This window comes from Equus quagga, chromosome 4, assembly GCF_021613505.1.
Source record: "Equus quagga isolate Etosha38 chromosome 4, UCLA_HA_Equagga_1.0, whole genome shotgun sequence".
In the NCBI taxonomy this organism is placed as follows: Eukaryota; Metazoa; Chordata; class Mammalia; order Perissodactyla; family Equidae; genus Equus; species Equus quagga.
The window spans coordinates 78860706-78886930 of NC_060270.1; the positions used below are offsets into that span (position 1 = coordinate 78860706).

Genomic DNA, 26225 nt, shown 5'->3' on the forward strand with positions numbered 1-26225 from the left:
TTAAGTTTGCACAGCAACTTCAAAGAAATTTTAGGGGGCCGGCCCGATGGTGTAGTGGTTAAGTTCGCCTGCTCCACTTTGGCTGCCCAAGATTTGCGGGTTTGGATTCTGGGCACAGACCTACACACTGCTCATCAGGCTATGCTGTGGTGGTGTCCCACATACAAAATAGGGGAAAATTGGCACAGGTGCTAGCTCGGGGCCAATCTTCCTCACTCCCCCTGCCAAAAAAGAGGAAAATTTAGTGAATTCTTTATAGTTTTAGGTTAAAATAAAATATTCCCAATATGTAGCTACCACTTTTCATTTTTGTCTACTTTAAAGGATTCTATTGGCTGATCAGCTACTTCTCCCTCTTAAGTTGAATAAGAATCAGTGAGCAATGGTGTCTGCTGTGGGTAAGTGAAGTAGCTGTGATAAGCCATTACCGTATTAACACAGCACTAATTTTGTACTTGTTTAAACAGCAGTACATAATTTAGTGAACTTTCTATTTTTCTTATAAAACAAAGTACCTCTAATTTAAATATAACACTGAAAGGAAAAATTAGTCAAGGACCTGTTAGTAGTCTAACTATTGAGCTATATGCTTCATTGAGAGATTTGCTTGTGAACTTATCTTCCTCCTGCTTCCTCCAGGCTACTTTCAATATTGCTGTTGTCCACTTCTGCCAGTTAGTATCTATTTGTTGTTTATAATACAGTGGTTAATCTTATCCTTAATACATCTCCAAGCTCTAAATCTGGGGTTAGCAAACTCTGGCCCTCGGACCTACCACCTATTTTCCCATGGCCCCTGAGCTACGTATGGTTTTGTGTTTTAAATGGTTGAAAACAAATCAAAAGAACAATTTGTGACATGTGAAAAATACATGAAATTCAGGTTTCGATGTCCCATAAACGTATCCCTGGAACGTATCCACACCCATTTGCTTACTGCCTTCGATGGCTGCTTTGGGGCCACAGTGACAGAGTTGAATAGTAGGAACAGAGACTTCATGGTGCACAGAGCCTAAAATATTTATTTTCTGGCCCTTTAAGAAAAAGTTTGTGGACTCCTGACCCAAATGCCAGCTCTGCCTGAGTCTCTTGCCTTTTTGTCTGTCCCTCTAGGCACCACTGCTCCTAGTCCTACACTGTCCCACCTTGTCCCTACTTGAGGACTAGCTCCTAACCTGCCTTTAAAGGAAATCTGTTGAGGGGCTGGCCCCGTGGCCGAGTGGTTAAGTTCGCGCACTCCGCTGCAGGCGGCCCAGTGTTTCGTTAGTTCGAATCCTGGGCGCGGACATGGCACTGCTCATCAGACCACGCTGAGGCAGCGTCCCACATGCCACAACTAGAAGAACCCACAATGAAGAATACACAACTATGTACTGGGGGGCTTTGGGGAGAAAAAGGAAAAAATAAAAATCTTTAAAAAAAAATTTAAAAAAAAGGAAATCTGTTGAATGTACCTGGGCCGGTTTTTCAGGGGTCTTTGCTCCCCCACTGAATTCTGGCCAATCCTCTGGTGTGTAAGAACCAAGTTCCTAGTTCTTCTAAGCCATAAAATATTTGTAAAATCAAGTCTAAGCTTTTAAAAATGCAAATGGTTAATAACTATTTGATTTTTACAAATGCATATTTATATTAAATTCCTCAAATTTACTTTTGGTGCCCCCGTTACCTTTTTGAAGTTTGATACACAAGCATTTCTGCTATATCATGTTATCCATATTCCTGAGAAATCTCAAACTATGAAATCACAGACTGAAAATAACAGAACTTATGAGAAAAGTGGCGTTGGGCCAGACCACAGCAAATCTAAACAACTTTGAACCGCAGCTGTTACTAAAAAAATAACAATCCTAATAAAAATGGTAGAGTTTTAAAAGAGACATTTAAAGCCTAAAAAGTAAATGCTATAGTAAATATACAACTTTACCTTTAACAAAATCAAATTAGCTTGCTTGAAAAGGGGGCAGGTTAGGATGATTTGAGGCTAATTCTAGTTCGAAACAGTAAGATGCACAGTGATGGAAGAGAACCCCATGGGAGTACTTCCAAGACAGAGCCAGGGGCCGCAGTGAGCCAGGAGGGAGAATGTGCATGGTTTGCAGTACTGTGTCCCTCTGTGGCTTGTTGCATGCGGCTGAGTGAGTGTATTTTTCATTAAGCTGCTTTTACTGAGTCTACAAAATATTAATGTGCTGGGGAAAAATCACATATGAACCAAAGCGACTTACATGCTCCACTGACAACATTCCCCACTCAGCCTTCATGTATAAGCTGATTGATGTTAGAGAAACAGGCATTTGAGCAGAACTGACTGGAGTTCCTCTGTTAGTCTCTCTCGCTTACCTTTCTGGAAGTAATGTTATATATTAAACAGCAGTGTGAGCAGGAGAATCTTAATCCCAATAACTGGCCAAAAAAACAAGCAGATATGAAATAAGCATTAAAAATGTCAGGTCACGGGGCTGGCCCCGTGGCCGAGTGGTTAAGTTCGCGCGCTCCGCTGCAAGCGGCCCAGTGTTTCATTGGTTCGAATCCTGGGCGCGGACATGGCACTGCTCATCAAACCACGCTGAGGCAGCGTCCCACATGCCACAACTAGAAGGACCCACAACGAAGAATATGCAATTATGTACCGGGGGGCTTTGGGGAGAAAAAGGAAAAATAAAATTTAAAAAAAAGTCACTACTCTTAAAAAAAAAAAAAAAAGTCAGGTCACCATTTATGTCAAGACGGCATGTGTATACCACAATATGTATTAAATCCAAAGAGAATGAAGAATAAAAGGGTGACGAGTGTCATCAATCACTTAATCTTCTTGTGCCATTTAAAGCCCCTCACTTCTGGCTCCCAATTTGGGAAGTTCTCAGCTGCTGATTGAGCGCTGTGTTCATTTCAGGCGGGCTCCATCATGCACAAATGCACGTCAACACACTGGAGGGGGACGTTGTTTTTAATGCCCCTAGAATTTGAGGTAGTAAGGTAAGCCTCCAAGATTAGGTTCTAGACATACACATATAAGTTTTTTAAAAGACACATATATGGTGGGGTATTTGGAAATATACCCGCATGTATAGATCATGACAATAAGAAAATGAAACATCATTGACAATGTGACACTGGAGAAAGATAATGAACCCAATGAAGATGAAAAATATTGAGCATTCTAAGGAGGAGGAAGAGATACAGAAAATTAGACTTTGCTCAATGCTTCTTAAAAGGAAGATAAATCTAGCATTTTTTACTCGGGGCATATAAAATGAGGTCATATTGATCCTAACAGATGGAGAAATACAGAACAGCTAAGCAGAAGCTCTGCTAAGCAACAGGAAAGGCTCTTGGAAGGTGAGGTGAGGTGTAAGTTACACCTTGTTATCCACCAGAGTCACATCACAGTAAGCACTGGGAGCATTTTGGTATGCTGACAGAAATCCTCAAAAGGGCATCCAAGCAAAAATTCGATGAAAAGTAAAATAATGGGTTATTTTTAAATATGCAAAATTAGCTTGTGCCTGGACTATGGAGAATCAGTTAAGTGTCAGGATATGAGCAGCTGTCAGAGACAAAATATGAAATGTTTGAACAAGCTATTGATAGAAAATGCAGAAGGGAGGAATGACCTCAGAGGTGTTAGAAGAAATGTCATTCAAATGAGTAACTACATCGAAAAAATGTTGGCATTAAAGTTTCCCCAAATCGGAATGTTACCATGGGTGGGCGTATCAATTAAATTACGAATTGCATTCAAATTTGAATATTAGATTATACACAAATCCCCTAAAAAAGGAATTTCTCAAATAGATTAAGGGTTTTGTTTTTCTCTCACTGAAGAAAGATAGGCATTTCAGGACTGCTTTAGTGGTCTATCATCAGGGACCCAGCTGTTTCTGTCTTTCTACTCTGCCGTCTTAGTAATGGCACCCAGGCTCAAAGTTACCTCTTCATCCAAGACAGCTGCTGAAGCTCCAACATTTAGATCCTCAATCCACTTAGGATGCTAGAGAAAGAAGGGAAGGATAGAAAGGGTATACTTATCTGCTGAGCAGCCCTCTTTAAAGAGCTCTCTTGGAAGTTATACCCAGTCTTTACCTATCCCAAGGAGACTGGGAAATGTGATCTTTTAGCTGGGAGTATTGCTGCCCCAAATAAAAGTGTGTTTCTTGGGGCCAGCCCCTTTGGCCAAGTGGTTAAGTTCGCATGCTCTGCTTCAGTGGCCCGGTGTTCACCGGTTCAGATCCTGGGCACGGATCTACGTACCGCTGGTCAGGCCATGCTGTGGCAGGCGTCCCACATAGAAAAACTAGAACTAGAATGGCCTTTCAACTAGGATATACAGCTATGTATTGGGGCTTTGGGGAGGGGAAAAAGAAAAGGAAGATTGGCAACAGATGTTAGTTCAGGGCCAATCTTCCTCACCAAAAAGTGTGTTTCTCTTCAAGGGGGAAAAAAAGTAGCCACCAGCTGTCTCTACCGCAAAGGGTGTATGTGCTAAGCTAATCTTTATATTAAATGAAAGGGTAGGGAGGGTAGTGCTACATGCTCAGGAAATAGGCCTATTTGGGGCATCTCAGGTTAAGCAAAAGTTGGGATGAAGATAAAGATAAAGAACAACAAAAATGTTATCACAGTAGGAGTATGTCAGAGACCACTTGGCCGGGTAAAAGCTATACATGGTGCATTCTCTTTAGCAAGCTGGCACAGAAACTAGCTTATGTAGAGTGTTGGTGAAGAGCTTTATTCCAGTCCTGATTCTTCCATATAACTTCTGAGATGACCTTAAGCAAGCTTCTTGATCTTTCTGGGCCTCGGTTTGTTCGTCTGTAAGGCGGAAATAGCAGTCCCTTCCTCCTAAGGTGGTTATGATGATTCATTGAAATGCTGCATAGAAGGTCGTAGTACAGAACTGAGAGCGCAACACACAGGGGCACCACGCCCACCAACGTGGCTGTGCCATCTCTGCCAGAAGTCCCCTTCAGCCAAGAGCGAGCTCTTGCATCTTGCGACCTCATGCTCGAGGGAGAGAAAGGAATCAAGCTCATCCTGTGACCCGGCCCTGAACAACACAGAAGAGTTGTTTGATGAAGGGGAACAAGACGGGGCAGGAATATTGGGAGAAAGTAGCCCTCTCATAGCCACTGAGGATTGAGTATTCACGTGCACCTGAGAGCGCCAAAGCTGGAAGAAGAATGTGTCTGTGAATGGAAGACCCCCAGTAGAAGATGACTGGTCTGATGATTGTTGAAGAATCAGGATACTTTCCACACAATTCTATGATCACGGCAATCCCAATGAGGAGAAATTAGGAGACACCAAAATCACCAGCTTGACTTCATGGGGATCAGAGTCTTGGGTTTTAGAAGGATGTGCAAAAGATGAAAGGGAGGCAGAGAACCAAAACGTAAAGTTAGAGCTATCTGAAGCTCAACGTTGCCGCCTCTTCCCCAAAAAGTCAAGGACAACAAAAAAAAGAGTTCTCCCCACTTTTGAGTATTTGAAAGCTTTTCTCAGAATAAATTGTAGTTACTCTTTTATCTTTAAATTTTATCATGGAAATTTCCTAATAAAAGAACATTATAATGAGCCCACATGTACCCACCACCCAGCTTCACCAATGAGCAGCTCAAGGCTAATCATATTTCGTCTTTATCCCCTGCCCCCAGATTATTTTGAAGCAAACCCCAGACATCTTATTATTTCATTCCTAAGTATTTCAGTGTGTACTTCTAAAATACAAGGACTCAAAAAAATCTAACCACAATACCATTATTGCACCTAAAAATAATAAGTTCTTAAATACAGAGTGTTCAGATTTCATAGATTGTCTTGTAATTTTGTTTTCATTTATTCAGTCAGGATGCACATAAGATCCACACACTGTGATTCAGTGTGTTCCTTAAGTGTCTTTCAATGGAAGTTTATTTGTTGAAGAAACCAGGTGGTTTATCCTGTAGAGTTTCCCACAGTCTGAATTTACTAATTGCATACCCGTGGTGTGGTTTGCCATCTTTCTCTCCCTGCTGTATTTTCTGAAATTGGTAGATAAGATTATACAGCATGATCGTATTCAAGTTTGATTTTTTGCAAAGGCTCCTTCCTAGGTGTGGTTGGAGGCACAGGAATCTGTTTCTCTTGCTTTTCTTGATGGTCTCAGCAGTTAAGACTTGTTGCCTGGATCCATTAGTTCATCAGTGCTTGCAAATGGTGATATTCTAATTGCATGTCTTTAGGAACTCACTTAATTTGAACATATTTGATGTTTTTCAGTCATTGAAGTTATTCTTACTGATGGTATATTGACTTTTAAATTTAGGCTGTTTAAATCTCATAAATGCTAAGATTGGGCACATCTGAAAAGTCATCTAAGGAAAGGGACCTGACCTGGATAACATCTGCACAGAGCTAGCACCCTCTGCCTTTTCCAGATTTGCTTCTTTTTTAAAGGAAAGCTTTCTCTCTTTAATTTTTTTTAAAGATTTTTTAATTTTTTTTCCCCTTTTTCTCCCCAAAGGCCCCCGGTACATAGTTGCATATTCTTCGTTGTGGGTCCTTCTAGTTGTGGCATGTGGGACGCTGCCTCAGCGTGGTTTGATGAGCAGTGCCGTGTCCGCGCCCAGGATTCGAACCAATGAAACACTGGGCTGCCTGCAGCGGAGCGTGCAAACTTAACCACTCGGCCACGGGGCCAGCCCCTCTTTAATTTTTTTAAGTAGAGAGAAGCCTCAGCATTACCTCCATATGCTTTACCAGCTGAACCATCAGACCTACCAGCTAGATAGGTTCCCCGGTGATTCATTTTTTTTCCTGGACACCCAGAGGCCCACAGTCTTGCACATATGGTATCTAATTGCTTGGTGGGTAAGTGAGTTAATGGTGTGTGAAGGTGACCTGAATAAATTTGAAATCAGAACTAATGTGGAATATGGCAAGCTGCTCCTATAATAAATTTGGAGTACTTGTATTTTTGCCTAAGTGGGTGTCAGGTGACTCTGTTGGAGAGAAGCTATGTAGCCCTGAGCTCAGAAATTCTGCCAAGGACACAGGAGACCAAATGCTCCCTCTTTTGAACCTTTTTAATGAAGATGTTCACAGTCCGTTTCCCACGTTCTGCTGGAATTTAGAAGATAATCGGCACTCTCCTTTTACAGCTACTCTTTCTAAATTGAGAACTGCCGATGAGCAAGACAGATTAGTGGTGTGGTTTCGTCAGCTTTTCCCAACCCTTCCTTCTAGAAAAAATAAATGCCAGCAGAATTTGACTTGTCCGCTTCATTTCACTGTGGGCAAGTGGGTATTTGCAGGCTTCTATTCAGGGCTGGATCGCCACTTGGTCTTCAGTTTATTTTTGATTGTTGCAGCCATGTCACTGAAAAAAATTTGAGCATGACCTCCCAATCTATAAATATTAATTTATTAATAAGATGTATAGTACTATAATAATGTTATGTCTGTTCTAAAGAGATCGAAAACTGTAAACAAACATTTTCGTGTTTTTTGCCTGCATCCCAGTGGATCTTCTTGTGCATCCCACTTTGGGGCCCACTTCGTCAGTTAGAGTAGGCCCTGTGTGAGGTTCCAGTGAGGCAATGACACCTTCCAGACAAACCAGACACCGGAAGCAAAATTCAACTTCAGTTAATTTTTAAAATCGGAAAATAAGAGAAGAAATTCTTGTTAACATATAAATTTCTACTGTTTTCAGAAATGAAATTTTATTTTGAATCACATGGCAGGGCCCCATAATGCTTTCAAAGATAGGACTTCTTGAAGGACTTTGATCTGATTCTGCTTCCATTAGTATCTGCATGGAGTAGTCTGGACTATCACTGAGGACAAATCTAAGTCACATGATGTCTATTCTAGTATGTGAAAATTAACCCCCCCACCCCTAGATCTAAGTAAGATAGTGGTCACTGATTTTTGCTAAAATAGTCACTGCAGAGTTCCTTGAAAATATCTGATTATTTGGGCCCAGGTCCCCCCTGAAGTGGGCCGCCCTCCATCCCTCTCCATGGTTTCTTTGACTGCATGAACATCACTTCAGTATCGGTTACGCCAACTATCAGACTTTTGCTGCTCCTCGTCTTGTTTCAGATCCCAGAGGTCTTTGCTGCTTAGACTCCTGACTGTTTTATTTAGCAGATGTATACTGAGCAACTTCTGGTGCTGTTGCTCTAGACTAGTGATCAGAAATGAATATGACTGGTTCCATGCCCACCCACCTCCACTCGAAGCTTGGAATCAAGGAGTGGCAGCAGACACACCGAACCCTCAAGCACTGTTTAACAAGGTGGGAGACAGTACAGAGGAGAGGATTAGGGCTCCACTGCCTGGGGGGAGGCACGTGGCACTACTAGTGATCTGCCTGAGGAAAGTATCAAGAAGAAGGTGCCACTCAGAGCGCTTCAGAAGGGGACTGCCTCGGGTGGTAAATGGCAGGTGGCATTCCTAAGTGGGAGAGAGTCTCTTGAACAAAGACTGGAGACAAGAGTTAGCCACGGACATGGGATAGAGAAGAAAGACTTGACTAGTATAGAACACAGGGTTGGGAGTCCGGAGAAGAATCCTAACTGTGGCACAGCTCTTTGTAGTTTACGAGTCACTTATCCACATCATCTCGTGTGATCTTTTGGACCTCTCTGGAAGGGAGAGTGGTTATTACCTGAAGAATCCGCTTGCAGAGAGTGAAACCACTTGCCCAGGGGCACACAGCCGGTAAATGGCAGAGCCCAGACTATAACCCAGATCCCCTGAGTCCAATCTCTCACCCTTTTTCCTGGACCTCCCCAGGGCAGGTCATGGTGAGGATTGGTTTGGGAGCAGAGCTTCAGAACTCACATGGTGCCTGAGAATTGTGAGGGGTTCGGGGAGCGAGGGGTTGATTGAGAGAGAGAAGGATATAGAAAGCATGAAAGAGATTTTCCAAAATGGTGGACAAGTGTGAGACCTCAGCTTTACTTTCCCAGCGTATTTTGTTTCTGTTTTCAACCTCCCGCTTCTAAATTGGATACTTTTGCTGTTTTTCCTTTCTAAATATATTTACTTGCAGCATTTCACATTCAAATGTGTGCTAATTAGGCTGATCACTTTTATTTTGCTGTCTTTATGTTTTCAAAAAGTCAGGAATGAAGGGAAGAAATTTCAAGAGGCAAGTGATTTATTTCAAGGAGAGAGGAGGAGGGTATTTTTAGCTTCCCTCTTAAGATCCGTCCTTCACTTAAAGCCCGGCAGTTAGCTGTCCTTTGAAGGGAACTTTCACTGCTCTGCCAAAATCGGAATTTCCATCTATACACTGTGGCTTCCTCAGAAAACACAGAGAGATTACGCTGGGAATTTAGAAAGTTGTTCTTAGTTTGATTGGAGCAGGGGAAGGAAGGAACCCAAGAGAGAGAGTCTTGTGTTTTAAATGGCCTGGTTTATCATATGTCAGGTCCCAGCTTTTACAGCAAAGATGTGTTGACACTTGCTATTCTGAGGGGAGAGATTATGCACATTATTACCAACTGACACATCCATCATGATGAAGTCGTGGATGTTAATGCATGGGGCACTGGGCTGAATGCCTTGGAGAGGAAATTTAACAAGTATGGCCCTTAAGCACTAGAGCTTAAAACTAGAAATGTGAAACAGCCCTGTGGAGCCATGCACTCAAGCCCACACCAGCCCACACAGAGGTGGGGATCTTCTGGGTCAGGGGCCTAGCGTCAAGGACAGAAGACCCCTTGGTGAGTGAAGGGCCTGCCCTATACCAGAGGGGAGGCGTTGCATCCTTTGGGGTCAATGGTGTGCCCTGTCTTTGCCGTAACAAAGTGCTGGATGACGCCCTTTCAGAGACAGGGCAGAGAATGAGGTGTGTGATCGTGTATACATGTGTGTCACATTACTGTAGTGGGAATTATGACTGCTTGACATGATAATAACACATCTCATTTGTTTCTGTGGACGCTCCTATGAGATAATAGGGCAAGTTTAATATTCCCTTATTTTACAGATAAGAAAACTGAAGCCTGGGAACAAAGCCAAAGGTCCCACAAGAAGTTAATCACAGAGCTGGAATAAAAACCCAGATTACTTCATTCTTGACCCCAAACTCCCTACTAAATTTTACACAAATGTGGGTGGTTCCCCAGAAAGGGCCAGATGACTTCAGCTCAGTGTAGGGGCTGGCCTCCCGTGGAAAGGCTGTTCACAGGCAGAGTCCAGTTCTCCCCTCTTACTCTGAGGGAGGAAGCCGGCTGGTAACAGGTGACCCGACTCTGCCATCCGTGCTGGGAGACAGTGTTTACACTGAATGCCAGCTGCTGGTAAGAGCCGCCCAGCATAAGGATCTTCAAAGAGTCCTCAGTCCTTTTGAAGCAGTGCTGTTCACCCTGCATATAACCATTCCGAGGAGAGCTTCCTGGCACGTTAAATTATGTCTAAGTCGGAGGCTACCATCCTCCTGTGCACACTTTGCAGCATGTGGGCTGGGACCAGAGGGCACATTTGTGACCTGCCTGAATCTGTTTGGCTCTCCTGGGATCCCCAAAGAGATGCTTTTTATTATTAATTAGAGCTCCAAAGAGAAGAACACCTCCAAATGCTATCATAGAATCATTTTATTAATCCTCTTATAGTAAATTAAACACTAAATGAAGCTCTTTTCAGTCCCAGAGTGCGTGTTGCTGTGTTTCTCCACAACACAGTGGCCTGGTCTTGTGTTTTTATAATTCAGAATCAAATTGATGGGATCAGTCACCCCCACTCTGCTTCTGCAGGGTCCCGCATTCAGTGCAATGTGAACTCCTGCCCTGTGTGTGTGCTTCATTAGGTTCAAGCTTCCCTTCTTATTCCGAGCTGGGAGAGGCTGGCGGGAGGGTGAGGCCTCTGAGATACCCTGTCTCCTTAGGATGAAAGACGAAGGTGTGCCCAGTCCTGATTTCCCAGCAAAATAGGGCCTTCTCCATGTATCCCCCTCCCAGATTCCTACGTAGTCACCATATGTGGACTGTGCCGTGCAGGGCTCCCAAATGTGATTTTGGAGACAGTCGTTCTCCTTACCAACTCCCCCCACCCCGACCCCCATCCCCGATGGTAATGTAATTACATTCGGAAAAATTGAAAATTGCAAGAAAACTATTACTTCTCCTTCCGGGAGCACAGCAGTGACCAAGTTGGATATATATTCTGCCAGTCACTTTGTGTGTTATTTGTATATCTTGCTTCATCTGAAAGAAACCTTTTTGAAATTAATAAAAAGTGTTCCTCAATAAATTATGAGTGAAGATAGTGGACAACTGTGGCTACACTGTCTGTTAACATGAATGTGTGAAGAGCATTGATTTCGATGGAATCAATGACACATCTTCAGAAGTTAACACTCGAAAACAGAAAATTGAACTGTTCGTTACTGAGAGAGACCAATAGAATTTTTTCCCTTTTTATAGAAAAACACATGAAAGTGATTAAAAAGTATTAATCTGTTTTTTCACATGGTAATATTTTTATTCTTTATTGACATGATTATATAGATATGTAAATGAAGTTCAGAAAAGAAAATCTTCACAGTCTACATTTCTTTTCTCACCACTATTATTATACATTTCACTTTATGGTTATTATTGAAAATCGTCTTTGGTCTAAAGGAGGGGATCCTAAATCCTAAAGGAGGGGATTTAACAAATGATCCCCTTTGGGTGTCCGATCCTCCAGGTACACCACGGGTTTTCAGTTGGAGAGCAGCCTCAGTCTGACTCTTTGGGAAAGTGGAAGTGGGGAAAAAGTTGTTCCACGGCTGGCCTCACCTTGAGACAAGGGGTCTGCCTTTGTAACCCCCTGACCCTCCTCAGTGGAGGGCAGGTCTCTGGAGGGGAGTCAGTTGTGAGATTGACAACCAGTGCTAAACCCCCAGGGACGGTGAGCTGGGTGGCCATCGGCAGCCACTATACCTCCTTTCCTTTGCAGACTGATAGGTGTCACCCTTGGGAAAACAGAGGCAAAGGTGCTTTAAGTCATAAATAAAAAATCATGGACTTCAGGGCTCAAAGGACTGCAAACCATCAAGCCCCTTATTTTACAACTGAGGACCTTAAAGTTGCAAAAGATGAAGTAGGTTGTGCAGGCTTATCAGGCAGTTCTGGGAGAGCTCAAGCTCGTACCCGGGCCTCCTATCTCCCAGACACTTCCCCTTGAAAAGCCTGGCACAGCCTGGCCCAAGAAAAAGACTTTTCTTCAGATAACTTGAGAAATTCACAGGGGAGAAGGTCATTCCGGGCAAGCCTGGGGGAAGTAACTCCATGCGCGGTGTTTGCTGAGGAAGTGCCGTCGACAGCTGCTGCAGGCTGGAAGGCTAGCTTATGAGGAAGCTTTCCGTCCCTGGACTTCTGCAGAGTGAGACAACATTAAGTGAAAATAGTGTCTCACCTTCTTTTCCTTGGACTCTCTGGCTTGCCTTTCTCTGTTCCTGCCGCCTGATAAATGGAGTGAAGGGAGTGACCTTGAGTCCCCTGGCCTTGCTGCCACTGTGCTGGGTGGGATGACAGAATGTGGTCCTTCCTTACTCTCAGTGTCATCATCTGTAAAATGAGGATCTCCACCACACACTTCTTCTAGGCATTAATTTCCAAACTTGTCATCCACACCAAATCGTGACTTTTGTTTTATCCATACCCCACCTGGTCTATTAATTATGTAATATTTTTAATGGAATCACTTTTTAAAGAACTACTTTAGCTTTGTTGTAAGCAATTAATATCCATGAAATCACGTGGATATGTTACTTATGTTCTTCTACACCACATATAAATTGATTTACAACTATTAAACATTTTCATCCATGTTCTACCTAAAATCACCTTGTATATGTATGTAACCATTAAGTGGAGAGAGTGGGACTCCATTGAATTCAAGCAAGGAACAGCTTCTTTCTCCCTTAAACTATAGAGTTTGTCTTTTCTGCCCCTTGGATATAATTTTGGACAGGTCCTGTAACTCGCAGATAATAAAAAACCCGTCTGTTACTTTTAGTCCCATGAACAATCCAAGTGCGAGATCTGAAGTATCCACTTTAGTTTAATGGTGGAAACTGAACACCATTTCAAGTCAAGCTGCTTCCCTCCCACTTCTAAGTGCTGCTTCGCCTAGGAAGCCTGAGGTGGAGGTGGGGACGTGTGGTCTTCTCTGCTTCCCCAGCCTGCAGGTTACCTTCTCACCCTCCCAGCATCTCTCTGTCTCCCAAACCAGGCTGCTGACAGTTCCTCCATGGATACAGTGGGGAGAGAGCCAAGACGGGGGGGGAGGGCGGGTAAGGTCTTGCATGAACAGGACTGGCACGGTCTAGTATCAGTGCTCTCTGGTCTCAGCAGGTGTCTGACGCTGGAGCTTTTCTCTGGCTGGACTATTGTGGGTCTTTGGGTCCCTCCTCCTCCCATGGATGACTCACCTGCCCTAATGTGTTACCTTCATACAGGCAACACTGCCTCTGGCTGGTCGTGTGGCTCCTTCTCAGCACGAGTTTCCCACAGCCCACACTCCTTCCATCCCCCTTGGACAGAGCCCTTCCCAGTAGGACCCAATTGGGCACCCTTCTTTCTGTGGTCCACACCTGCACCAAGGCAAACACATCGTCCATTCCTTTGAGAAACTGGGAGCTCTGACCCATCCTGAAGCAGGCCCCGCTCACAGCTCCTCCTTCAGGACACCCTCCCAGCCCCCGTCTCTGACCATTAGCATTTTGAGGTTTGGGTGTGGCACTGATCCACGTGTCCCAGAGATTCCCAGGGATGCAGGTGAAGCTCTGCAAACGGTCCGCTGAGGCCCTTCTAACCTGTTTAGGTAAGGAAAGGAAACCAGCCAACAGCTCCCCAAAGAAGGCCTCTCTCCTCCTCTCTCAGGGTGTGGGGAGGTGAGCTGGCCACTCACTTTGGGGTCACCTGGTACCTGTTGTTTGACTGCTGGCCTTTGGGGCCTCAGTGTACTTGCCAGGAGAAGCCCCATGTTCACACCCGTTACACCATCCAGCCATGTGACCGTGCTGCTCTGCTGAGGCGGCGCCAGCCCCAGTGCTCTGAAATTCTTCCCTGGAGATGCACAGGGTGGTCCTGCTGAGTGGCCAGTTCTCCTTTGCCCTTAGACAGCAGCTGATTGTCCTTGTGGAGGTTCTAGAAGAAAATGCAACTTGAGTTCTGCCAAGGCAGCCTCTTAGTTTTCTAACCTTGCATTGTGACAGCCTTCTCTTTGTCACGGAGTGCTCTGTTTTCTGTGATCACTGCTCAGATAGAGCTGATAACAAAGCTCCTGGAAGAGTCTGTTGACATATTTAGGCCACAGTGGTCTATTTTCAACCTTTTAGCCTGTTTTCCAAGCACAGCAGCATAGCTGGTGGGCTTTGTTGCTTTAGGTCTGCAGCGGTCACAGTAGAGTAAGGGGCATCGTTATCCGTTAAGTGAGTCATTTACATTGCGGGGGAGAGAAACCGGCTTTACAATTTGAAGACCTCCTGCCCTCTCAAAGCAGAAAGGAGGTCATGTCAAAGGGCTGCTTGTTTTCACAAACTGGCTGGCAGATCCCCAGGATCCTTTAAGAGGCTTTCGTTAAATAGCAGAAAGCTCCAGTGCTGAGGCAGAGAAATCCTGAAACCTGCAAGTGCTGGGAAATGGGGAAGCATACTGACTGACCAGCCGGCTCAGACGGAGAGATCTGGAGGGGCATGGGCATTCGTTCAAGCTGCACAGTGAACTGGAGGCTCTGCCATCTCGGGACATTTTATAGTTGGGGGCATTATTAGCACCATGTATTTTGAAATAAGGCTACATATGTAAAAGGCTTTTACGTGCATTTTATTATTCCCAATTCCACCTCAGCACTGCACGTACAGTAGATGTCTGATATACTCGGGAAGAGATATCCCCATTTATAGATCCTTCAAGTTGCAAAAACAGGGCTGATTGCTCTTTCCACATTACCCATTTAGCCTTGGAAATCTCCTGGTTTCTTTCTTTAGGCCAGAGACCAAAATTTTCACTTAACCACACAATAAAGAAGAATAAGTAACATACTTGTGAATATTACTCCCTTTCACTTGCTCGCCATCCATTCTTTGTCCTCCTCCCCAAACTGAAAGGTAGGTAGCTTCTAAAACCACTCATATCACATTTGAGTGCAGCCTTACGTACAACTGTTCACCCATTGCCCTAGGAGAGTAATTTATATCAGATGAGGTCCAGTCAAGAGTAAGTGTGGAGCCCAGTGCAGCAAAAGGAAACAGATTCCCTTCTTTTTTTGCCCCTGGGCCCATAGGTGGACCATACGCCAGCCTAGAGACAAGATTCCCCTGATTATTGCCACTATAATTACTAAGCACCATCCTTTCTCCTAAAGGGGTAACGATTTTGGCAGGAAGGGTCAGAAGTGGACAGGCTTCTGAGAATCTTAACTGGCCAGAGTCTTCTAGAGCTCTAAGAGGCGTGAGTGGGACACAGCGAGGGCCCCTCACACACACCTTAACCTTGAGAGGTTACTTGAAATAAATGATCCAAGGACTGCAAAGTCTAGATTATTCTGTAATGTAAATTGTTTCTGCTTCACTGCTGAAATTCACAGAGATTTGCATTTTAGAACTTCTAATCTTGGAATAAAAGAATTGTTCATCCTCATTGAATTTTAGACTTCAGGAGCAGACAGAGGAGGTAGTGTCCTTTTGTCTCCCTCTCTCCCTCCCTCCCCTCCTTTCACCTCACAACTCCTGAACGAGAACCTTACTCTTGGTAGCTGTGTTGAAAAGACGATGGATCAACTGCGAAATACATCTTTTAAGGTTTGCAGCTCTCCTTTTATTTTATTTTCATTAAAATACACCCTTAGGTAAAGTCATGAACCTTAAGCTCATTTGCTGGGAGAAGGTTTTGTTGTAGAAAAATTAGGCTCCTGAGACAGGGTGGGAAGCTGCGCAGGCCCACGGTGGGAGTCTGAAGGAACTAGGCTGTGCGTGATCTGCTCCATGCCAGGCCTCCACAGACACTGAACCCACCGTGTCCTGCCCCTGGGAAGTTCACAGTCCCACAGGGTGGACACACACAGTGACAGTACAACCCCCAAAGGCCAAGCAGGAAGACGCTGTTAAAAGACAAACTGAGGCATGTTAAAAATTTTAAGAGTTTATTTGAGCAAAAATCACTGCGAATCAGGCAGCCCCAAACCAGAAGTAGTTAGGAGTGCTCCTCTAAAAGGAGCCAGCGGAGAGACTTAACGTGGAGAAAGTGCAGAAGCAGAGAAAGGAAACTATCTGATTGACTGCAGCTTAAAGCCTAGTTCGCTGTTTGTGATTGATTGGCCTTAACGTTTTGATTTCGTGACCTTGAGGCATTGACAGGCTTGGATTTTGATTTGCTTACATAGGTCATCACAGCATAAGAGCCACCTGAGTCCAATGGCTTCCTTCTTTAATTAATTTAACAATCCTAAGGGGCACAGAGGAGGTAGCAGTAACGGCAGCTGAGAGAGCTCAGGAACACTGACGTGTAAAGGATGAAGGGAAGGAGTCCATCCAGGAGAGAAAAGGAGAGAGGAAGGAAGGGCGTTTGGGGGAGGGCAATGGCAGGCCAGATGTATGACGGAGCAGGAGAGGTTTGGGAGTGAGGAATAAGTTCAGTGTAAGTAGAGGAGAGAAATAGTACGTGCTAAAGCTGGAGAGCTTGTACGAGCCCAGATTGTGAAGAGCCTTGTGTGCATAGGGGAGGAGCCTTTGAAGACTTTATATAGGGAAACTAAATCTTCATTTTTAGAAACTAGTGGCACTGAAGAGGATAGATTGAAGGGGTGAGAGCTTAGAAACAGTATCTTAGCCTCAGGCCTCTGGAAAGCAGGGCCTGAGGCAAAGATTCAAGTATTACCACTTATTGGGGAAGGGCGTGCAAGCCCAGGGCAGTAAGGATGAAGGAAGAGGGATGTGAGGCCAAGGCAATGTGATGGAGTGTGTGACCATGCTGTGCCCCGCTTACCAGCAGCCACACAGACACAGCAGCATGAGCGCTGGGCACTCTGGACTCTCTGGAAGGTTTGCAAGGAGGAATTCCACCTTGGAATAGTCTGTAGAAAAGAGAAAAGAGGGTGGTTTTACAGTTTTCCCTCAGTGTCCACAGAGGGTTAGTTCCAGGATCCCCACAGATAGCAAAATCTGAGGATGCTCAAATCCCTTAGTCGGCCCTTCGCATCCACATCCGTGGATTCAACCAACTTCAGATCACAAACCTAATATGCTATTTGTGGTTGGTTGAGTTCGCGGATGGAGAAACAGCAGATAGAAAGGGCTGACAGTATTTGCCTTGCTCCCTCCCGTTTCCTGTTTCTCTTTGGCCCTGGTTTACCTCACAGTGAACTAACGCGCCTGTACTTCTGCGATGCTGTTCAGGAGTGGGGGCCCCATGCCCTCCATCCCATGGTGTAGCTTCTTCCCAGTCTAACAGTGGAGGGCAGCCTAGTCTGTGTGAGCACCGACTGAGAAGGAGAAAGTAGAGCCGGCGATCAGGGGAATCTGAGGCGGCTTGTAAGGTTGTCTCACGATTGAGACAGGAGCTTGGCTTGGAGATTTTGACAGTAGTTCAAGCAGGAAGGGATGGACCAGAGTGAGTGGAGGAGGCTGGTGGTAGAGAAAGATTCACAAGATCTTCATTAGTAGACAAGTCCAGGCTCAGTCTTTCAAAGGGTTACCTCACAGTAGTAATTAGTGAAGAGCTTCTGCGGCTAGTTTTTTCTGTATATGTAGGGGAGGAAGTGGAAGCTAGTACTTAAAAATGATTAAAAATCCGTGATCAAAATAATCACAAGCCTACTCGTCAGGATTCTTACTGCTGAAATGATGGAAGGAAGCCCAGCTTCAGTAGCGTAGGCCACAGTGGGGATTGGCCGGCTCTGGGATCCCTGGGAAGGGCGGGGATACACATGACTGCAGACCCTGCACTCTCTCGCATTTGGTCCTCTGTGTGAAGATTTACTTTTTCTCTGTCTGGAGCCGGCCCTCCTTGCGGGCTGGGCGCATGCTTGCTTCAGCAGCCTGGTTTGGCAGTTCTCTGCTTTGACTCTGGAGATGGATTGACCCCTCCACACCCATTCGGCTCTTCCTTGGGAGGAAGCCCCCTGGCTCAGCACTCGCCAGGTGCTCTCCATGGACCAACCAACTCTGGGCAGGGCTGCAGAATTGTTTTTTTTTAGAAAATGGCGGGTCGCAAGATGCCATGTGGATGAGGGGAAATGGAGTCTGGGAAAAGGGATGTGTGTGTCTGCAGTGGGGAGCCAAGGTGTGGCTGTGGAGAGAAGAACATAACATCCACTGCAACCAGAAGCTCAGAATACTGCCATTTACCAAAGTACATTCCTACACCCCTAATTCACCAGCAAGAAAAGAAAGAGCTCCTCATCTCCCGTTCGGCATTCCAGCTCTCCCTGCCGCCAACTCACACTAGTGTTGCTTTAGATGAATTGTTTTCCTAAAGCTCTCTGTTCAAGCTCTGAATATCTGACGCCCAGTTCTGCAAATGTCCCTGCCTCCAGCTACAACCATAAGCAGCCGCAGACGCCCTGAAAACGCTGCTCCTCTACTCCAGCCCGCTCTGCTCTCCTCTCCTCTTTGCATTTGAATCTTCCCTTCCCCCCACCTCCAGATGAGCTTAGGTAGATTTAAATTTTAATCAGTTTGATTGGTTGTTTTGAATGGGAATTTAAGTTGAACTAGAGAGTGAAAGCATTGTGGGGCAGCTAGTTGCTTTTGGACGCATTTCTCATGGCTCCGAGACAGGGGTGGTGGCACGCTGTGGTGTGATACTCAGTGCCAGGCCCATTTGGACTGTGTCTCAACAAATTTGTAGGTGATAGGGTTTTGGGAGTAGATAGTTTTCTTTGACCTTGGTCTCTTACGTCAGAGAGGTGAAAGCTTTCTAGGGAGTGATCTTGATCCAGTTCTTGGATCAATAGGAGACCCAGTTCCATGGTGCCACCTTCACCCTGGGCCTGGGTGTCAAAGATGGGAGGGAGGGGTATGCTAGCAAATGCCCTCACCCCTGCACACACACACTCCCTCTCCCCCCGCCCCACTTTGGGCCCTCCCATGGGTTGGGGAAAGGCAGGCAGGACAAGCTTAATATAAAAAACCTCAGCACCCTATTCCTTAAGCACAAATGATAGCAATACACATTGAAGTCAGAAGGGGGTCCTTTGAACCTCTCTATGGCAAGAACAGAACCCTCCAGCATGGTGGCAGTGGTGCAAGCCTTGGTGTTGTACAGACTGATTTCTGTTTTTTCTTGATTGCATATATTTAAAATTTTCTATTTAATTGTGAAATGTGGCAAATATACCCACCACCTGGAGATATATGTTAATATTTTGCAATACTTTTCTTTAACAGAGAAATGATATATGATGAATTTCATTAGCCCTCCATCCACCTCCCCAAACGCTCCTTCCCCCCCGTGGTAATCAATATCCAGAAGTTGATGTCTGTCATCCCTGTGTGTATTTTTTTACTTAACTACAGATGTCCATATGTAAAAATACTGTCCATATGCATAATATTGAATAATATTGCTTTTCATGCTTAAAAAAAAATAGCATTGAGAGCCAGCCCTGATAGCCTAGTGGTTAAAGTTTGGCATGCTCACCGCTTTGGCGGCCCGGGTTCGGTTCCCCGTTGTAGAAGCGCACCACTCATCTGTCACTAGCCATGCTGTGGCAGCAGCTCGCATAGAGGAGTTAGAAGGACTTACAACTAGAATATACAACTATGTCCTGGGGTTTTGGGGAGGAAAAAAAAGGAAGATTGGCAACAGGTTAACACCTGTTACCTGCTCAGGGTAAATCTTTCCCAGCAAAAAAACAAAAAGGCATTGAGCCATACAAAGTCTTTTGCAATCAGTCTCAACGCTGCTGCTTACTTGTAGAAACCACAGACAAGTTGCATCACCTTTTGGGCCACAGGGAGATGTGTCAGGATGCTGGTTGTGTTAACTCTGGCATAGTCCAGGTGAGCGAAGATCAAAGCCTGGAGAGGAGGAGACAAATTTGATATTATGGAGGGAGAGTCAACAGGGCTTCTGACTAATTTGATGTGTGAAATGACAAGTGTGATTCTGGTGCAGGTACCTGGCTGGGAGACTAATGCTAGTCACTGAGAACAGGAGGACACAGGGTGATGCTGTTCTGGGGAAGTGAGATGACGGATTCCCTTTTTGACCTGATGTGTTGAAGTGCCTGCAGCACACCCGGGTGGAGAGGTTCAGGAGGCAGTCAGATTTCTGACCCAAAATTCGGGTTGGAGATTGCGTTCCCTTAGCATCCAGTGAGCCTTACCTTTGGGAAGTGGGGCAGCTCCGTGTGAGTGGCTCCTTTGGCGCCTTTACCTGGAATCCGTAGCATGGTTCACCCTTGCCAGGTTTCTACAGAACTCTGACAAGTGACAACAAGAGACCTGGGCTGGAATCACCTAATTGCGATGTCAACTTCAGAGGTTAGAGTTATGTTTGAAACAGTTTTTTTCCTCTAATAACCTGTTGTGATTTTCCCATTTATGAAATTACTTAAGTCCTCTCTGAAGGTAATTTCTACTTTCAGACTTTACCATGCTTTAACGTTAATGAGTTCATAGACTTTACTAGTCTTTGCATATACTTCTTTACATTTGCCTGAACTTGCCCGCTTGTTATACTTCAAGGAGCCCCAACCTTTTCTGGGACTGACGACAGTACCTGTGTATCCTAGTAATTGTTCCCTTCCCAGGCTTTCGGTCTGGGAATCCTAATCTTGAAACGGTCTACAATGAGTATTCTCCAGGACAGGAACCAGATGGGCCGTTGATGTTCTCCTTTGTAGCTCACTGCAGACCTTGGTCCATCTTCGCTAGTTAGCAGCTGGCTTTTCACAAGGAAATGCCTCCTTTTTCTTAAAGGAAAGATGCCTGCCTCATCCTCCACCCCAGTCCCTGAGGAAAAGGCCACAGGATGTCCTGACAGGCCTCCTCATGGATGATGACAATCCACCCAGAGTAGCTCAAGTAAAAGTGTGCGTGTGGCGGGGAGAGGTGGGTAGCTGCTATATTGTAGGAATCCAGAAAGACGGGAATTTAGGATACACGACAGCCGTGGATGGGGCAGGACCCAGAAGCAGCTCTGGGCCCTGGTTTTCTCTCCTGTCTCTCTCCTTTCATTTCTCTGTCTTCTTCCTCCTCCTCTTCTTCCTCTTTCCTCTCCACCCCACCATCATGCTTGCAGGGGTGATGTCTAGGTCTCAGCCACTCTGGGTTCCTCTTATGACCACCTGTCTGTCTCTGTCATCTTCTGTCCTTTCTTTCGGCTCTTACTGGTTCTATTTCCACCCCCAACCCCCAAAACTGTCAGCTGGCTTCCTCACAGCTTGTATCTGGCCCGTAATTACCCGGACTCCAACACTGAATGACCTTTTTGCTCTAAAGCCCATGGCCATCTGGCAGTGATCTCTCTGTGTACAGGATTCTGAGCTCCTGAGACAGGGTCTGATTGACTCAACTCTTCTTCCTCAGCCTGGCCACACTGTCCCAGGCTGCTGGCCAGCCGAGGAATGGGTCCCCCTCAGGTCAGACACACCCTGGGCTGGTCAGCAGGGACAGAGGCAGGATTGCAGAACCCCCTGCCCTACCTACCAGGGGCTATGGATGGGGATGGAGTCGCTGAGAATGGGGTTCAGGGGGGCAGGAGTTAATCGGGTATATCTAGCACAAGAACTCTATCATAGAACCCCTCAAATTAACTTACACCAGGGAAGTGATCTTAAATTCGGCTCAAGCTGTGAATGGGAAGTCATGGTTTATAAACGGTTCTTAGTCACCTCTGCACTGATTCAAGGGTCTGCATCTCTGAAGTAATGAATTGAGCATCTTCCAGCCACACAAAACATGGCATGAAATTAAACTTTCATCCCAGGTCTTCATTTTATTCCTACATTAGGGGGCAGGGATGGACTTGGTTGACTCTGAACAAAATCATCCTGGTGCCTGGAGAGTGTAGACTATACTGGTTTTCCAGTCATGAGGACTTTTGATACACGATTTGAAACATATTTCCCCCAAAGTTGAGAATCCTTTGTAATGTTCTCCACCAGGCAGTGAATGGCAGACAGCAGACCCTGAACCCGGCTCATGGTACTGTGAGGAGCTGTCCCCCAAGTCAGAGTAAGGGTGTCCCTCCGGGCAAGGCTGAGAAGAGGTGTTGCCCTCCTCCTCTCATCGGGGCCCGCTTCCCCTTCTCTGCACACTGTGGCTGCTGATGCCACATCCCCATGTCCTTTGTGGTCTGAAGTCACAAAACTGGCTATAATTACATTTTCCTGGAGTGTGTGAAAACAGGCTTAGAATGGGAAAACCTTGTCCCACTTTCATACAACTGGAAAACGTTACAGAACTTGAATCTTTCAAATTTCCAAAAAAAAAAAAAAGAGAAGCAACCTACAAAATCCAGCTTGTTCAACTTAGTCACACGGAAATGTGGAGAGGATGGGAAAGTAAGCTTGCTTCCGCTTCACAGGTGGTTTTGATTTAGAAAATGTGCCTCGAAATTCAGTGCGTGCAAATATAGAAAAGAGGTTTTATTTTGCTTCTAAGAAAAGTAAAAACTGCTCTTGAATGTTTCAGAGCTCATCAAACTTTACATTTAATCTTGTTTCCACTTTTGTCTACCTGGGTATTCTCATTCTCTCTCCAGCTGCCGTGTCAATGTATATTGTGGGAAACTCTCATCTCCCCATGATTCGAATTCGGTAGGATCCAGTTCTGACAACATGAGTTAATCATCACTAGAAATATTGGCTGGGGCTGGGGATGTTTGTATTCCTCTGGGACAGCTTAGCATCTCCGGATAAATGTTCCAGTCCAACTGACTGCCTTCTCTGGGTTTTCCTGCCCCAAACTTCCTCCCCCATAAAGAAGACAAGCCAAAAGCAAAAGTGTTGAGTTTCTGGTAATTTACAGAACAAGAATGATAGTTCAAAACAATTGGCTTTGATCTATCATTGATGTTCTATAGTAATATGGTATTATGTATAATATACTACAGAATGATATATTAGTATTATATAGTAATACGTTGCTATATGTTTCTTCTTGCAAAAGTGGACATCAGCAATATGATTGTTTTTGTCCTCAAAATCCTGTCAGATTACTCTTGAAAGAAATTTTAGGAGTTGAATTGCCAAATTCTGCATATTGAGAACTCTGGCCTCCAGTTATGAGACAGATTGTTACGAGAATGAAAAGAGAAATGCCCTCTCCTTGTGCCCCCTCTTCAGAATAAGAAGATGTACTTGGACATTATTCACACGTACATGGAGGTGCATGCGACTGTTTACGGCTCCAGCACCAAGAATATTCCCAGTTACGTGAAAAACCATGGTATCCTCAGCGGACGGGACCTGCAGTTTCTTCTCCGAGAAACCAAGGTCAGTTTTTAGTAGTTTTGTAAAAACTCACCAGTGATGTTGTTTACAGATCTGTTTCCATTGGCATTGAAAATGGGATCAGAACCTCTCATGCTTTCTTTTCAATGCTGCAATAGCTCTTCAGGTCATTTTTAGGCAGTGGTTTTTCTGGACCAGCTGTAGCTTAAAAGTTAGTGAAGTGTGGCAGAAGGTTGCTACAGTTTAAAACTTATTTACTAAGGACCTACCCTGTGTCAGGCATCAAGCGAGGGGCTGGGGATCTGGTGGCAAACAGGACAGGAAAGACCCCGTCTCGAGCGTCAGACCTTCTGATAGAGCAGCAACTTTCACAGCAAGTCTGGGGTGCTTAACTCCCCCACCTTCCCAGTCACCGCTATTCAAGGAATTGGTCCCCCAACCAGCTTTTCTTTGCACCTCCTCATTCAGAATGTTTGTACTGGACACTGACAAGGTTCAGATAAGGGGAAGGTTCCTTTGGGCTTAAGGAGCAGCGAAGGCGTGATGAAAGATGTAAGAGATGAAAGATGGATGAGTGTGGCTCATCTGACATGTGGGACAGACAGGAGTGAGAGTCAGGCTGTGGACGTGGAGATGACACATTCAGGAGAGAGCCAGAAACCAACCCATCTTGTCTAAGTGTTGGGAAACAGTGGAAGATAAAATTAGATAAGGGGCTGACTATGTTTTCATTTTCAAAGCAGGAGAGAGAAGCTGGGTAGGTGAATTTCTGTGGCATAATACCGATTTCTGATCATTGTGTGATACTTCAATTTTGGAAAATGTGTTTACGTATGCTGTCCTGTTTAGTTATCACAATAGCCGTAAGAGGTAGCAGGGAAGGTCTTAATGTTAACTTTATTTTAAACATGAGGAAATAGACTAGAGAGTTTGGCTTGCCCACAGTCACCGAGGTTGTCTTGGCAGGTGGTCCTAGGTCATGTTTTTTGTTTTTGTTTTTGTTTTTTACTGGAAATTAAAGCTCTGCTACGCACTCAACGTAACATCCTCATGAGCAAACACCTAAACATCACATTTAGTGGATACTCACCAGCCAAAAGAGTATGCATCTCCTTTCTGCCTCGGTTTATCCGTATACCAATACACCTAATCATTTCTACCTCCAAGTCATTTGTGTGATGCCATGAACAAACTAGTTTGGTAACTTATTGATCTCCTTGGCCAAAGATCTGCTTTGTTGTAAATAAGATATTATTTCTTTGCCTGGTCAGCTGTGGTCTGATGACTGTTTGTGACAATCCAGGAGCGCAGTCTGTTCCACAGTGTGCACCGTTCACTTCCTACTCACCTCCTGTCTTCAGATGACATTTTAGAATCATTAGAATGTCTGGGCCCTTTAGTGGCAATGCTATTTTTGCCATTTGCCTCGTTTTACTTTTCCCCACATCACACTGAGGAGAAAGCTCAAGCTCCTTTAAAATTACATTCAACAGCGCTGGTTTTCAGCAGCGTGTCGTTACTGTCTCACACGCTTCTATTAACCCAGCCTCGTGAATGTGTTACTCAGCCTTGAAAATTTTAAAAGAACCCTTGCTTACCTACCATCCATTTACCCTATCAGAGAATGGAAAATAGGCCAAAGCTGAGGTCCCTGCTGTCCAGGAGAGGAAGAGAAGACGCCCGGAAGGCCCAGGCTGCAGTGTCAGAGTCTGCCTGACAACCAAGGGGGTACAGCTTGAATCCGAGTGTGAGGAGCGTATATTTATCCTTGAAAAACCAGTGCCTTCAGAGGATGTCACTGATCCCATTTTGTATTGCCTGTTCATCTGACTAGAATATATTAAGGTGCTCCAAGTGGAATTATGGCTAAAACTGTTGGGAAATATGATGAAAATGAGGAAGTGTATCGCCGAGATTCCCCTTATACCCAGAACACAGCAGCAGGTGCTGAAATGAATGAATCTTGGGCTTTGAAATAATGATGCTAAAGACCAGCAGGCTTTGCATTTATAACCCTTTCTGTCTCTAGCTTTTTCCTCTATGTCTCTGAGCAGTTTAAAAGCAATTTATTCCGATCCATGTTGAAAGTGGCAAGCTGGAGATGCAGAGAAGCAGATGTCTGCAGAATGAGTGAGGCTCGAACTCTCCTCAGACTGGTTATTGGAGAAGGAAGCAGGGCTGGTTCTCCTCAGGGTTTAGACACGTATTGAAATGATTGATGCTTAATCAGCTTCTCACTCATTATTTTTCTTTATGAGCCATCTTTCAGTCTCTGCACCAAGCCCAGGAAACCCTCTGCTCAGCAGAATTTTGTCCTGGCATGCCATTAAGGGCCCAGGTGTCATTAGCAGACTCCAGCTGCAGGATGCCTATGAAGACAGGAGGAATTGTAATACTAACATCGGGGCTAAAAGAGCTGGGAAGTTGTTGAATCTAGAAGACTCTTCTAATAGGCTTATAAATTGGGATGAATTAATTATTTATCAGAGGGCTATAGACAAGTCATTCAGTTCAGCAAACTCCAGGAGTGTAATTTAAGCTGGCAAGTAGGACTGACTGGTGTGGCATGTTTTTACTTTTGGCTTAAATCTTAGTCTATTTTAATGTGGTTTCTTCCTTCTCTTGTTAATTTTAACCTCTTCATGCCCACCTCCCCCCGTCTTACCGTGGGGCTCCTTATAGAATGGGGCATTTGCCTCCTACGCTGGGTTGGAGGAGCGTTTGAAGTGAGCCAGAACAGGTACCTCCCTTTCTACAGTCAAAGTCGAGAACAAATTCTGGCTGTGGAAAACCAGAGGAAGAAGCTGCTGCTGCTCATGCTGTTGCTGTACCCCTTCTCTACC

At 44.9% G+C, this 26225-nt stretch overlaps 1 protein-coding gene across 5 annotated transcripts in view; it reads left to right on the forward strand.

Annotated features, from left to right (window-relative positions):
* Positions 1 to 26225, forward strand: part of MGAT5 (alpha-1,6-mannosylglycoprotein 6-beta-N-acetylglucosaminyltransferase) — a 328832-nt gene that overhangs the window by 257202 nt on the left and 45405 nt on the right. For 4 of the 5 annotated variants that reach the window (XM_046658448.1, XM_046658446.1, XM_046658445.1 and 1 more), the window contains one exon: positions 23275 to 23424. The exons of the other annotated variant lie outside the window; for it this stretch is intronic. In XM_046658448.1, coding sequence (XP_046514404.1) covers positions 23275 to 23424 — 150 coding nt within the window. The remainder of the gene's footprint in view (positions 1 to 23274; positions 23425 to 26225) is intronic. 5 annotated transcript variants of the gene reach the window in all.